At 40.3% G+C, this 16,225-nt stretch overlaps 1 protein-coding gene across 1 annotated transcript; it reads left to right on the top strand.

Moving 5' to 3' along the window:
- Positions 1-1,688: 1,688 nt before the first annotated feature.
- On the top strand, positions 1,689-6,040 carry nts (neurotensin). Its single transcript, XM_069718649.1, has 4 exons — positions 1,689-1,928; positions 2,950-3,011; positions 4,637-4,834; positions 5,711-6,040. The coding sequence occupies exons 1-4, from the start codon at positions 1,868-1,870 to the stop codon at positions 5,852-5,854; spliced, it is 465 nt and encodes a 154-aa protein (XP_069574750.1). The 5' UTR covers positions 1,689-1,867; the 3' UTR covers positions 5,855-6,040.
- Positions 6,041-16,225: the final 10,185 nt, after the last annotated feature.

The raw sequence follows: 16,225 nt of genomic DNA, 5'->3' as shown, positions 1-16,225 counted from the left end.
TGTAGTTTATCCTCAAAATAGCAACTACTCCATTTTACAATTACACAATAATACAGTACAATTCCTGTATTAATTTATATGCCTTTTTGGGGGGGTTATGTCCCCCCATTACTGGGAAAATACCAGTAATGTAATGTCAATGCTTGTGAAGTAAAACCTATAAGTGTGACTCCCCCTCTTGGTAGCGACCTGCTGGCAGCGTACGTCGGCGTGTTGGTCAGTCAGCGGAAGTAAACAGAAGAACGCTGACGTCACCCGATGAGCAGAAAGCAGCTCAGCAGCCGGACATCAGACGGTGAGGAACAGATACCTGAACAGGTAACAGCTTCGTAGAAGAGGCAGCAAGATTTTTTTTTCCCACAATTTGGGCCATATACTATAATATCACATTTTCATGACATTTTTGAAATAGTATGAATTTTTTAAAAATATTTTGGAGGATATACTATCAGGACTTTTTTCTGATATTTTTGACAACATCCAAAATTGACATTTTTATGCCATTTTGGAAGCCATACGATAGTATGACATTTATTGAAAAAAATTTGATGACATACTATACTAGTATAGACATATATATATATATATATATATATATATACACATATAAAATCACATTTGGACCCCCCCAATGTCGATATGATGGTTACGCCCTTCAGTGTAATTGCCGGACTCAGGATGACTCATTCTTTACTGTAAAAAGTCTTCTTAGTGTTGGTAAATTTCTAGTTTCCACATCATACTTGTGTTGGTGGAATTTCACCACGATCCGCCAAACTGTTTCTGATGTCACAAAACCTGCTCGTAGGCCCGCCCCTTAAAGTCCGATTTTCAGTGCGCACAAACAAACTTTCCTCCTTCAGCCTTTTAAACTCTGCTCATATAATGAGCCTGAAACATTCAACAGTAGGAGCGAGAAGAAAAACTAAATGTGTGGAGGGAAACTTTAAATATTGTTTCCAACTAACATGGGAGACATAGCTTTAAAAATTCTCCCAAAAATGGAAATCTGAACATCCACAGTGACAACTCATGATGATCGTGCAAAATGATGAAAAGCTCCAGAATCGCAGTTTTCCCCCGAAGCGTTTTATTTGAAAAGAAACACTTCATTCAAGTCGATCAATGAATTCACTGTCGATGTTGATTTGTTGTTCAGAAAAAAAGAACATTCAGTGCAATATTTCTGATATACTGAGACAGTTTAATGTGAATGAAACATTACTTGTCACAAAGATTCAGGCCTTCATCAGGTGCTCGTTTGGTTTCGAACCAGACATCCACCTGTTGAACTGGAAAGACGAATAATTAGCACAAAAAAGATGTGATTTTTTTTTCTCAAATAGTGACAAAAACATCAAATGTGATTTGTGCATCCTCCCACATCGGCCCTGCTACCCACCACTGGGAGACAAGTGTGAAACAAATCGTGATGGGAAAGAAGCAAATCTTCCAAACCTTGACGCAGAAACCTTTCGCCCGGTGATGCCGAAGTGACGTCTGATGAAACGATGACACGGTGACAGGAGGGAGGAGATGACATGAAGGGAGATGGGAGCGATGGGTGGATGGAGGGAACGAGGGGGGCCGTGTTAGTGGGAGGGGGGGGGGTGAGGGGACTGCTCCTCTGACATCACATTGGCTCTTATATACTGAGAGAATGGAGCCCACTGCACTTCACATCCAACCAGAAAACTGCAAAAGTGTGTTTGGATCTGACGAGGAGGAGAAGCAGCATCGTGATCAAATCCTCCTCAGCCTCTTCAGCTGTCTGTCTGACCCTTCACCTGATGGACTAGATCACTGCTCAGGTCAATTCTTCAGCGTGGGATCTCTTATCTTTTTGGTTTTTACTTGTTTTTTCACGATGCAGGCACATTTGGCGTGTGTGCTTCTCCTGTGTTTCACATGTGGAGCATTTTGTTCAGGTAAGCACTGAAATCCTCTCAGCAGCTTTCATATGCACCGACTTCATTTCTGACTTCATGTGCAGTAAAAATAAAAAGAGGGAAAAAGCAGAGACATCATTTGACTCTCACATAACTCACTGTGTGCAACAGGTGCAGCATTTACTGATGTTTTACAAAAGTCCCGAGAATTATTCAAGTTACGGAAATATTACCGGAAACTAAAATGTGCACTTCCAAGCTTCTTTTTAACGTTGGTTTTCTTAGCTTTGATTTCTGGATTAGGAACTGTGAAACCCTGGTTGCCAAAATGATTTATTCTTCAGGTTATTTCCTTTTTCTTTGTTAAAATGTTGTCGGACTTCAGAAGAACTTAAACTATATATACAAAGGTAAAATGAATAGATTTCTTCCTTCTAAGACTTTTATTCTTGTTTTCTACATGAGATGTGATTTATTGATTCAGGATTCTCCCTCTCATTGGATACTACAAACCCCCTGACCCTCAATGATTTAATGTCAGGATGCTTCCTTTATATTGTAGAATCCATGTTTTTCACTGTATATAAACATTTATTATCACAGAGGAGCGTCAATATTCATGTTTTTAATCAATCCCAAATTAGTTACATTAATTTTCATTCTTTCATTTAATTCATTTGGGATTTAAAACAGACTCCTCTGAACTGCTCCAGATGTGGAATTAGATCTATAAAGTCGATTTTGGGTCAATGAGATGTAGTAGTAAGATAAATTCAGCCATTTAAAAAGTAAACTAACATGTTGGATGAATGAAGTGTTGTCAGATAATGAGGGTTTTGCTTGTCTCTCAGGGGAAACTTGTGTTTCCAACAGTGAGTCACTGACAGAGAGCTGAGCTGTGTTTCCTTATTACACCGGAAAAGTTGAAAAACTCCTTTTAAAAGCACCACAGAGAAGATCAAGCGGGCGAATCAGAGAAATCCATTCTCACTGAGTATTTTGTATTAAACTGCTGATTAGATGAAGTAGAAGTCTAACCGGTCTGCTTCTCCTCCAACAGACGTCGACCAGGAGCAGCGAGCGCTCGAAGACGACCTCCTCAGCAGCCTCTTCACCTCTAAGGTAGAAGCTCTTTAATGCACCTGTGACATCACAGACCGGGTGTCCCAAAAGGTTGAACCCCAGCGGGTCAGTTAGTGACCCCAGAACCAGCTGTTCTTTTAAACCCACATCCTTCTGGTGTGTTCATGCTCAGTGGGAGATGAGTAATTTCCTCTAAAAAAGCTTTTTACTGTGACCTGCATTTAGAGAGACTTTGTTTTGATTGTAATTGCATCTTTTGTTTTTTATTTATTTAGTTGAAATGTGCTCAAAAAAATAACCCAGCAGTCCGTTTCCTCTGAGATGAGAGCAAAATAAGAGGGACGTAATTTAGTTGTAAGTTTTGGATTTGTATCACATTGATCCGGCGCTGAAGGCCGAACACATCTGAGGGATGAAGCCTCTGAAAGTGGAAGTGGAGGCGGAGAGACGGATGGCCGAGCCTAACAGCATTCAGACGGACCCGACGGCATCATAACGACACGTCTCCCACCTCTCCAGCTGATAAATAAGCGCAGCGCTCGTGCGGGTAACAAATCAGCCGTGTGATTGATGTCTGCTGATGCTGGAGCTGCTCTGGAGATGATTGGAATAATAACTTGCCGGCTGACTGATGGAGCGCTCGAGAGGCTGCAAGCTGCAGCTTTACAGGAGATACTTGTGGCTCTCTGTCTGAACAACCTGCATGGTCTTTTCTTTTGTTGGTGACAGTTGAACTGACTGATCTTTTCTTTGTATCTGATTAGACACAGAAGGTCTCCCTGTGGCTCATATCTCTGTTGAATATGATGACGTTATTCTCCATCTGTTAGTCTGCTTCTCGGCACTTCCTGTTATTACCTGCTTGTGACGTTGGACCGTAGATTGCTGACATTATAATTTGATTTAACTTTGAATTATTTAACTAGAACTACAGGCTGCAGCTCGATGAGGTTCAATTCACTTTAGGTGTCTGGTGGCGATAAGAGTGGTTAAGAAATATCCTTCATATTTCATGACTGCTGTCATAGCATGTTGCATTCTGCATTAATACTCCAAATGTTTGTAAAACCTCAACTTTTACTGCTTCAACTGGAAACAGACGTTAAAATGAGGAGAACACAAACAGATCGGTTTTGGACCACAGACTTTATTTCATTATTTGTATTTGCTCGTTAAACCAAAACTATGAAAAAACAAATATTGAAATCAGTAAAGATTACAGTTACATCAATTGAGTTACTACAGTGTGCATACATTTAAAATGAGTTTTGTTTTATAGTTGTATAATTTTCATCATTCAATTTTCACCAAAGACGAGCATAATAATAAGAAGCACATTTACCAATAATAATAATAATAACAGGGATATAAATGGCATTAAATTATGTTCTTCTGTCCCACCTGTTTTTTATTGGGATCTATAATCAAAGTAATTATATTGTAATAAATCTGAAGAACAAATCAGTTTTGCACAGAAAAGGTCAAACAAAAAACAAAAACACAACAAGTAAACTATAAAACTTAAACTGTGTTTAAAACATCAGTTTGTTAATTGTGTGTTTTTATCTCAGTGTTCACTTTGATTTATCTCACAATGAAAACCAGAATTTATTGTCAAGTTCTTCCATCTGAGCACCTCCTTCTCCGGTGTTCCCTCCTCACAGATGAAACAGAACAAGCAGAGCGCCCCCTACTGGCGCGTGTCGCTGGCCAACCTGTGCAGGGTGATGAAGAGCTTTCGGCAGAAGTCGTGGAGCAGCGAGGAAGAGGAGGAGGAGCTGAGGGAGGTCAGCCTGCCGCCGCTGGACGAGCTGTACAGCCTGCAACACATCTGTAGAGCGCTGCAGAGCCGAGAGGAGAGGGTGAGACACACACACACACACACACACACACACACACACACACACACACACACACACACACACACACACACACACACACACACACACACACACACACACACACACACACACACACACACACACACACACACACACACACACGAGACACACACATACACACACACACACACACACACACACACACACACACACACACACACACACACACACACACACACACACACACACACACACACACACACACACACACACACACACACACACACACACACACACACACACACACACACACACACACACACACACACACACACACACACACACACACACACACACACACACACACACACACACACACACACACACACACACACACACACACACACACACACACACACACACACACACGAGAGGAGAGGGTGAGACACACACACACACACACACTCACACACACACACACACACACACACACACACACACACACACACACACACACACACACACACACACACACACACACACACACACACACACACACACACACACACACACACACACACACACACACACACACACACACACACACACACACACACACACACACACACACACACACACACACACACACACACACACACACACACACACACACACACACACACACACACACACACACACACACACACACACACACACACACACACACACACACACACACACACACACACACACACACACACACACACACACACACACACACACACACACACACACACACACACACACACACACACACACACACACACACACACACACACACACACACACTCCTGTCCACCTCCCGTCGACCCTCCACCGTCTCTCTGCTCCTCACAGCTCCTCCAGGACTCTCTAGAATATTCGGAGGAGAACAGCGACGCTCCGCTCAAGCGGAAGTCTCCGTACATCCTGAAGAGGCAGACAGGCCACACCTCCAAGTCCCGGAGACCCTACATCCTCAAACGGAGCACCGTTTACTGACGACCACGCTCGAGGGAAACCACGCTGTCTTCTCTCCGTGATGACGTGATTGTGTTTTGATTTCCTCTGCCTTCTTGTTGCTCGTTGTTTTTTATCCAGTCAGACCTTTCGATTGTAACATCCAGCTCTGAGGCCTGTTGTTCTTCTGCTCCTCAAAATAAAATCCTGAGCATCAAACAAACCCAATATCTCTGAGAAACTCTATTTATTTAGTTTATTTCTTCACCGGACAATAAGTCTATTTTGTTTCAGGATATGATTAAAGTGTTCATGATACCGTGATGCGACCATCTTGTCTTTTCTTTTCATCTGACATTTATGCCAAAAATAAATAAACAAAAAAAGAAATGAGGACATTTTTCAGACCTTTTGGGGCGTGACTTCTCACATTTGTTTTGGTGAACTTGAACTATTGACATTTGCATTTTAAAACGTACGCTGCAGCTCAGAGACGTCTTTGTGGTGATCACTTTAAAATCCATGAAACAGGCTGATGAAAGACGTGAAACGCTTCGGTTCATGAGTGCTCATTTAAAACCATCAAACATCTCCACAAAGGAGAGGACACTTGTTTACCAAAATAAATCTGCTTTTCAAGGTTTGATTTCCCTCTGAATGGAGCCTAAAGGAAGCCGGTTAAAAGGTCTGGTGATATTTCATCTTTTGTATTCCATCAATAAACACTGAAACCTACAATGAATTCCTCCTTTAACAATCACTCCAGCAGCCTTTAATTGCTGCGAACACTTTTAGTTTCCTGACATCATCCTCCAGCTGAACATGGTCTCCATGATGCTCTATTTTTACTACTATTTGAGAAAAGAATTACAGTTTAAAGATGAAGCTGTACGCTGTGTTTGTGACTTATTATAGAAGTCAAAATGTTTTAAGAGATGGACCAACATGTTGTTGGCTTTAGGTATATATATAATAATATTAATAATAATAATATTAATCTTTAGAGATCATTTCTCAAATATAATGATAAAATCTGAATTGATTGTTATTGATGTCATTTCTTTTCTGCAATTCAACATTAGTTATTTATTAAAATAAAAAAAATAAAACATGATGTTCATTGGGTTTTGTTAAGTTAAATATAGAAAAAAATTACATGGCCAGAATTATTCCAGTTTCCAATTAATCCTATTACTTCTTGTCGACGTTCGTCTCCCTCATTTATTTCATTATACAAGAAGGTTTTGAAGAACTTTTTTCAGGTTTTTCCTGCAAAATCTATTAAACGGAGAGAAGCGGTCGGACAGATGTCACCGGTATCGGAGTGAAGATCCACTTGTAAACACACTCATGTCTGGAAATTGACGTAATAACGATTTCCTTGATGTTAAAATTCATCACATGACTCCTTTCATGTCAACAGCTCTTAATAGTGAGCGTTGTGCTGAACCTCCTGGACCTCAGCAGATGAACCAGACCTTCACTGCAGCGAATCGCTTTAATAAGTGGAAGTTTCATTTCCAAATCAAAATGCTTCGGTGTTCTTTGAGATTTAGTTTTGAAACTTGACAGACAAAGAGCTTAAATACAGAGAAACAGGCTTTCAGCATGAAACATTCTCACTTGTTTTTTTTTACTGAGTGTATGAAGTTAACGAGGAACAGCTCAGGCAAAAAGCATTTTCCCACAACCGACACTTTTTTATGTTTGATTAAAGCATTACTTCCTTTTTGATTACATCTCTGTGTTCTTCTCTTCCTGAAGACCAAATGACTTATTTTCTTCTTTCTATAAATCTTTGGTTACAGTTATCAGGATGTTAGGTGATCAATCCATCCATCCAATAATAACTGCTTTATATATCACTAATTTTCTGTCATTTTGGGAGCACAAGGCTCAATCCAAAAAGTAGCATCTAATATTTGATCCCAGAAGATCTCACACCTCAGACCTTTCACCACTATGCACCAAAACTAATTTCCCAAGTGTCCACTTCCACATCTGACTCCATCTCCTCTTCACAACTGAGCGGTTTATGTCACCTTAGAGGTTCGTTCTGGTACTGAACTCCTGACTGTTGGACCTTGCAGACATTTTAAAAACTCCACTCATCCCCCGATGTTTCAGGAGTCTGAATCTGACGGCGTCGAGCCAACTTTGGTTTTATGCTCTGATGGAACGACGTGACGTCACTCTACCTCATTCAAGGGGTGATTAAAAGAGTTAAGACAAAAATCGGACACAAAATTTGATCTGCGCTCCGCTCAAGTTTTCAGGTCCATGGTGGTCAGCTGATTTTAATTGTGACATAACTTGAAACACTTCCTATTGCTCCATGCATGTCACCGTGTCACTGTCCGGTCTGTTCACACTGAACCGGAGCAGTTTCTCAACTTTTGGAGCCACCTTATAAGCACAGACACTTTTTAACTATATATATATATATATATATATATATATATATATATATATATGAATGATTAACAACTATTTTTTCCATCATTGTTTCAGCAAGACTCTTGGGTGCCACCAGGTGGAGCCTCCAGGGGTGAACATACCAGAGCTTGGGGAGCAAACCTCATAAAGTCTCTACATTACAATAATATCTTTTCAATCTTTGCTCAGACATCTATAAATAAAACGGTCAAAATGAGAGTACATCAGGATCCAGCCCTGCTGATAGGACGGGTCGCGCTGAGGGCATTTTACCCATCAAGAAACAATATTCAGTCACTGTGGAAAATCCACAGACCTCACTGATCAGATTTCTTCGGTCAGAAAAGTTCAGTGAAAACTTTCAAAGTAATTTTTCAATTCTTTGAGCACCAGAACAGAAAATTACGGTCACCTCTTGTTTATTGGGGTGACAGCCGAAATCTCAAAGACAGATCTCTTAAAACGAGCACTTTAAACTTAATCTGTGTGGCTCGGCGATGCTGGATTTTAGGTCGAAAACCTTTAATATCAACAGCTTTAAGGAGCTTTCTAGGTACAATATCAGATGGATTAATTCAATTTTTCTTGTGAATATAAAGCAAAAAGCAGAGATGACCTCAGAGAAAGCCGAAACCCAGAGGTTCCCTCAACTAAAATGACACTGATAGAATATAATCATCATAGGTTTTTTTTCCACTCCAGGTGGATTTTCATTTTCAGCCTCTGTTTAAACTTCCCATCAGTGATTTCTGCTAATGTGCTTTTAAGTCAGACAGCTAAAGTATCCAGGATGCTACGAATCTCCATCTGAAGGCATTGAGCCGTAAAGGTGTGGTGAGGAAAGGTCAAAGTTTGCATGAATAAAGGATATAAAGGATATAAAGTTATACAAATGTTTGATTCTTCCTGTCATGTCAGGGACCACCGACAGTGTACGTACCCATCACGGGCAGCGGATGGCGTTGTTGTGCAACGAGTCTCTTGGTCTGATGCTATGACCTGTCTCTTCTTCTCTGCAGGAATCAGCTGACCGTCTCCACCTGTGAAGCTGATGTTTTCTGTGGTCCAGAGTAAATTCTGACAGAAAAATGTATTTCGTAATTATCTTGAAAAGACCGTGTTCAGATCCTGTGACAAGACAAAAAGGACAAACCCACTTTTGATTTCTATCCTTTCGAATCCAACTTTTATTTTTCAGTAATTTAGATGTACAGCTGTTGATAATACGGTGAGTTAATGATGACATGATAATAAAATGCATCTAAAGCAGTCACAGAGTATAACAGCTGTCAGTCAAAACAAAAGTGAAATATTGTTTTGGAAAGAGCTCCAATAATTCCTCGTTTTCAAAGCAACAAAAAAAATGTCTGAACTGCTTAAAAGAGGTGAAACTAAAAGAAGAAAAGTGAGTCAGCGACATTATGACAACACTGAAGACGGTAAACTCTTAGATATAGAGTTTTATTATTTGTTTAAGATATTTTTGTCAGCATCCAGGAAGTAATCTGTGACATATTTAACAGAAATAATAACAGTGATGGTATCAGAGTAATCTGTAGCTGGATGATGTTTTCTTCATTCGTGTCCAATTGGAGACGAAGCAGCTTCGTAAACTGAGCAAATGCAGTTTTGGATAACACAAAACTATAAATTTAAATACTGACAGAACCTTTCTGCAGGTTTTCATCTGCACAGTACAACCAGGAGATAATCATTATTATGGTTGAATTAGTTTAGAAGTTTAACTCTTCAAATTTCATCTGTACTTTACTGCAAGTACTAATGCCAAAAGCAATATTTAAAAACATGAAAAATACATTATTTCCCAGTGGAATATGTGAAAGAAATAAGTAGAGTGATTATTTGTTGGAACATTTTGGTTTTTACTAACCAGAAGAACTACATCTTATTTGGTTATGTTAGAAAAACTTTTAATAAGGCCTTAAAATCCTGAACTGACTAAACGTCTCACGTCACCTCAGTAAAAATGGACAAAGATACAGCAGGTCGAGATGTTTCATTTTCTATCAGGGAGCTGGTTTTCAGAAGATAAGTTTCATTTTCTCACCTGCAGATTGAAGCTCTACATCTCCACAATAAAAGAATAAATGACATTTGGGACAAGAGATTCCCAAATGTTTCTACTGTGGTGAAATACAACTGTGATAAAAGTGAATTATTAGAGAAGGAAACCTTTAGTGTGCACCAGCAGGGGGCAGTACATCACAGGATTGATCCAGACAGCAGGAGAAAGAGGCAGGAAGATAACGGCATGTCTTCCAAGAATAATTTTCTAATAATAGTTCAGCGTACCCAGGATCCAATCAGAATACAGACATTAATAATCATTAATTCTATCAGACATTGCAGTGACACAAATGCTTCATTTTAATCACAAAAAAAGGGACAAAAAGAAAAGTGACAGAGTGAGAACTCATTTTTATTTCAGATTAGTTTCAATGTCAATGAGGACTAACTTTACTGGATCAATGACAGCGTTGACCACAACCAACCTATTACTGAAGGCTCAAAGGTTTCATCCTCTCGGGTCCATTTGTGTCCATAAATAACAAAATATTTACAATTTCACAGGATAAAAAGAGCTGAACTCAGTGAGTCAGTGAATTAATTTAACTGCTATTATAACAAACCATAATTAGACAGCACAGGAGAAATGCTGCATGTTTTTAAGTGATCCTGTATCACCGTCCTTCACACATGTGAAACCACCACAACTGGTTTCTGCAAACACAGACTGACTCTCAGACTGACGGATCTATAAACATTCAGACCGACTGCAGCCTTCAGACGCATGAATCACTGCCAGAAAATCAGACAAACCAATCAGCACTTCGTAGGTGAGATTAAGAATGAATGAAGACAGAATAGCAACAGAAATATTATCCTGGAGATGGAAACAAGAACCAATGAGAGGCACTCAAATGAAATCACAGAAATCAATATTATTTCTTTCATATCACAAACATATTTAGAGCTTCTATTAGTGTCCACAGTGAAAATCACTGAAGTAGCAGTTTGGTCTGATGACGTTTATAATAGTTGCTGCTAATTAAAAAAAAAAGAAATTATACTGCTTGTAAAACTGGAGGAAAACACAACGTTTTTTTATAATTAGTATTAGCTAAGACATGTAAGATGTCAGTTTTCATCTTTATATGACAAATATTTATTGGAAAATATCTGAAATGGTTATGAATGGAAAAAAAAAACAAGTGCAGATTGGTCCTTTATCATTATACAAAACTTGAGGAACATTTTTATCCACTTAGAGGTCTGATTGGTCGTAAATCTAATCTACAGTTAAATTTAATGTGATCAACATCTCTGAACACGGAGTCATGAAGAAGCATCTTCAGCCACAAGAAGAACAAATGGAGACTGTCAGAGCAATAAAAAACAAGCAGCTTATTGAGTTGAGTTTTAAAGTGAAACAGCCTCTAGTGGGACGATAAACATCGACAAAGGTCACCGGCTGACCTTTGACCTGAGGTGAAAGGACCAGCCAATAAAACCTGGTTCATTTTCATTCATTTGAAAGCATCTTCACCGTCCTTTAAAACCTTTTGTGCAGTTCAATCCAAAAATCACAACCTATTTATTTTTTGGGAAAATGAAGGAGGAGCTCCAACGAGCGGTTATTAATTGGAGGACTTCAATATTCTCCGTTTGCAGAGTATCGGTCAAACATATGTGAGGGCGCTGCTCTGGCTTCACAGCAGGCCTCGCATCGGAGGAGAGTAATCTATCATTATCGCCACATCAGAGCAGATCTGTCAGTTTTTGCAAATTTGCAGGCGGCCACAGCAGATGTCTATCAATATAACGACTTCGGTGACCCTGAAAGAGTTCAGGCTTAGCACGCCTCCCACATCCACGGGACAAATTACACCCTGCGTGAATTAATTCAACTCCATTAAAAACCTTCATCGACATCTGCCGCCGCAGCGACGCCTGGCCGGCTTGTCTTGGCCTTTCTCCAGCCGGACGCCTCTTCAATTTAACTCCAATTTGGAGTTGGTGGATGTTGGCTGACAGTTTGAAGTTTCTCGGTGGGATGCTGATGAGCGTCTTCGCTCCTGCTAAAGGAAAGTCATTCTCTCATCTGGACAGCGTTGCAAATTGCTTAAAAAGCCGCTCCGATCAAGATAATGGCTTGTGAAGGAATGAGATTAGCTCCCTTTGTGAGAAATCTGATTGTGTGGATGGGACAGTGGCATAACAAGTGCGACCTTGTTGCCGGGGCCAGCTGAGAAAGTAATTAGGCCTCACATATGGGCGGTGTTACCGAGGCCTTCAGCGATGGCAGTGGAGGGAAAGCCACGTCGGAGCTGTTTACTGTCACAGGTGAGGCTGTCAGTGTCAGCGGTGAATCACGGCTCCTCTCGGTTAGAAACACAAAGAAAGAGAAACCAAAAAGTGACTAAAAACTGAGTTCAGTGGTCGAACATCACTGAAAAAAGAACCCCAGAACGACAGAGTGTTAGTCGTCCATTGAAAGAGGATGTCAGAGCCAATCAGAGCCTCGCAGGGTCGGCCTACTTTTGAAGATGATATCACGAAGCAGTGTTGAACACAAATTTCTCCAAATTAGTTTGCTTGCTCACAACGCTTCTCTCCTGTTCTACGCAATGGGAGTTTTTCTATTCTGAGATGCTACCTGGTGCCATGTTTGTCGTGTGGTAAATGGATTAAACGCAGGAATTTTGGAGTACGGACTATTTTCAATTTAATCCAATCTTTATTTTAAGTGTAAAAATCAGCATGCAGCACTTTACAATCCCTAAATAACACACAGCAAGGAAACAAACGACAAAAATGTTACAAGAGCAGCACCCCAGGCCGAAGCAGCATGACGAAGGGATGTTCAGGTGATTCTAAGAATAAGATTCATCAAAAAACAAAGTTCTTAACCTGAAAAGTAAAGAGGATGTTTGCCTCCTAAAACTACTTTCTACTTTGAGAAACTCTAAGAACCACTGAGAAGAAACCGATCAGCTACCAGCGGTGACGTCGCCCGTTCTGTTGAAGCGACTTTAAAAGAACAACCAGTGGAAGATGGGATGTGAAATTACTGTGGAGCTCCACTGGTGTTTGTGGCACGTCGGCGCCGCTCGGCTCCATCCGACGCCGTTCTCCATTTACTCGCTGCTTTCCTTTCACAGCACTTGACAAAGAGAAAGGTATCGTTGGCATGCAGGAGGACGGCCGCAAACGGGCCATTACAAATGGAGAGGGAATGGAAGCCTTTTGTTTTGTGTAGGTTTTATGTGTGTGTGTGTGTGTGTGTGTCATATAGAGTGCTTGGCGTTAGCTTCACATCAGGCCGGACCACGTAATTGCCTCCTCCACACAGGGGAGCTCCTTGTTTTCCATTTGATGTCTGCCTCCGTCAGATTTCCCCATTAGAGGAAGCGAGAGCAGCCGGGGAAAACAGGACAATTCCTGGATCCGTCATCTCGGATACGCTGCCAGACGAACATGGAGGACATCGAGGGTGAATCCAGAGACCGCCTGCCAAACTAGTTTCTGCCGGGAACGCCGGAAAAAATCTGCTTCTGCTAGAAGAACGTGAAAAAACAAAGTTCTCCTTTCTCTAAATCATGTAATGTATGAAGTGTTTCCATAATTAAGCAATTATTCATCAAATTGACCTTTTTGTATCATGGTAATATATCTTAAAGGAAAAAAAGGAAAAGTGTAATTCTGGAGGCTGTTTTAAAAATTAGGAACAATCAGAACAGAATCAGAAGAAGGAGTGACTTCTTCAGGTGGTGGAGAGGAGGACGCTGAGGAAACTATTATCCATATTGGATAATCCTGACCACCCTCTCCACCTGCTGCAGGGACAGAGGAGGACATTCTCCAAAAGACTCCTCCAGCTGCTATCACAAGGACAGATACAGGAGATCATTCCAGATACAGGAGATCATTCCAGATACAGGAGATCATTCCAGATACAGGAGATCATTCCTGATACAGGAGATCATTCCAGATACAGGAGATCATTCCTGATGCAGGAGATCATTCCCGATACAGGAGATCATTCCAGATACAGGAGATCATTCCTGATACAGAAGATCATTCCTGATACAAGAGATCATTCCAGATCCAGGAGATCATTCCTGTTACAGGAGATCATTCCTGTTACAGGAGATCATTCCAGATCCAGGAGATCATTCCTGATACAGGAGATCATTCCAGATCCAGGAGATCATTCCAGATACAGAAGATCATTCCAGATCCAGGAGATCATTCCAGAGATCATTCCTGTTACAGGAGATCATTCCAGATCCAGGAGATCATTCCTGATACAGGAGATCATTCCAGATCCAGGAGATCATTCCAGATACAGGAGATCATTCCAGATACAGGAGATCATTCCTGTTACAGGAGATCATTCCAGATACAGGAGATCATTCCAGATACAGGAGATCATTCCTGTCCACTGCAATAAGACTGTACAATAACTCACCTCTGGCAAAATCCATCACACAACAATAACACCGTTGTCTGTTTTCTTGTTTGTTTAAATATTAAAAAAACAAAAAACAACAACAACAACAACAACAACTTTGCACTATTGTTTACTTAGTTTTAATTTAATTTAATTATTCTATTTTATTTTATTCTATTTATTGTATATACTGTGCATTTTTATATTTAATATTTTTTACTGTTATTTTATTTCTTTCCTGCATCTATAATGCTGCTGTAGCAAAAAAAAAAAAAACTATCTATCTATCTATCTATCTATCTATCTATCTATCTATCTATCTATCTATCTATCTATCTATCTATCTATCTATCTATCTATCTATCTATCTATCTATCTATCTATCTATCTATCTATCTATCTATCTATCTATCTATCTATCTATCTATCTATCTATCTATCTATCTATCTATCTATCTATCACTCATCAAACAAGTGAATCATCTCTTTCAGTTATGCTGTTTAACATCTGAGTGGAGATGACCTGGTTGTTTTCTGACACTACTGAAGAGGATGAACTCCGTCCTCTCTAACAGCTACCAACTGAACTAACGAGTGAAACCAACATCCTCTCTAACAGCTACCAACTGAACTAACGAGTGAAACCAACATCCTCTCTAACAGCTACCAACTGAACTAACGAGTGAAACCAACATCCTCTCTAACAGCTACCAACTGAACTAATGAGTGAAACCAACATCCTCTCTAACAGCTACCAACTGAACTAACGAGTGAAACCAACATCCTCTCTAACAGCTACCAACTGAACTAATGAGTGAAACCAACATCCTCTCTAACAGCTACCAACTGAACTAATGAGTGAAACCAACATCCTCTCTAACAGCTACCAACTGAACTAACGAGTGAAACCAACATCCTCTCTAACAGCTATCAACTGAACTAACGAGTGAAACCAACATCCTCTCTAACAGCTACCAACTGAACTAACGAGTGAAACCAACATCCTCTCTAACAGCTACCAACTGAACTAACGAGTGAAACCAACATCCTCTCTAACAGCTACCAACTGAACTAACGAGTGAAACCAACATCCTCTCTAACAGCTATCAACTGAACTAACGAGTGAAACCAACATCCTCTCTAACAGCTACCAACTGAACTAACGAGTGAAACCAACATCCTCTCTAACAGCTACCAACTGAACTAACGAGTGAAACCAACATCCTTTCCAGATATCAGGATGCAGATTTGCTGTCTTGGCCCTCCCAGTGCATCAGTCACTTTGTCTCCTGAGATATTCAGTAAATAAGGAAATGATCAGACAGCGTTCCTCCTCAGAGAAGATGCAGCGAGTCTTTGTGTCTGTTATCTGATGTCTCGGACGCCCGGCTGCTCTTGTTTTTTTTTATTATCTCTTTCCAGATTTGTTATTTTGAGAAAGCCACAGAAGAGGTGTGCAGGAGGAGCTGCATTAAAGGGCCCTCAGACCTTTAAGGATCCTC

This window comes from Brachyistius frenatus, unplaced genomic scaffold, assembly GCF_029030835.1.
Source record: "Brachyistius frenatus isolate BFR_SWC_R1_liver_20210118 unplaced genomic scaffold, ASM2903083v1 Contig_195, whole genome shotgun sequence".
Taxonomy (NCBI): Eukaryota; Metazoa; Chordata; class Actinopteri; family Embiotocidae; genus Brachyistius; species Brachyistius frenatus.
This window is presented reverse-complemented; position numbering and strand designations above follow the sequence as displayed.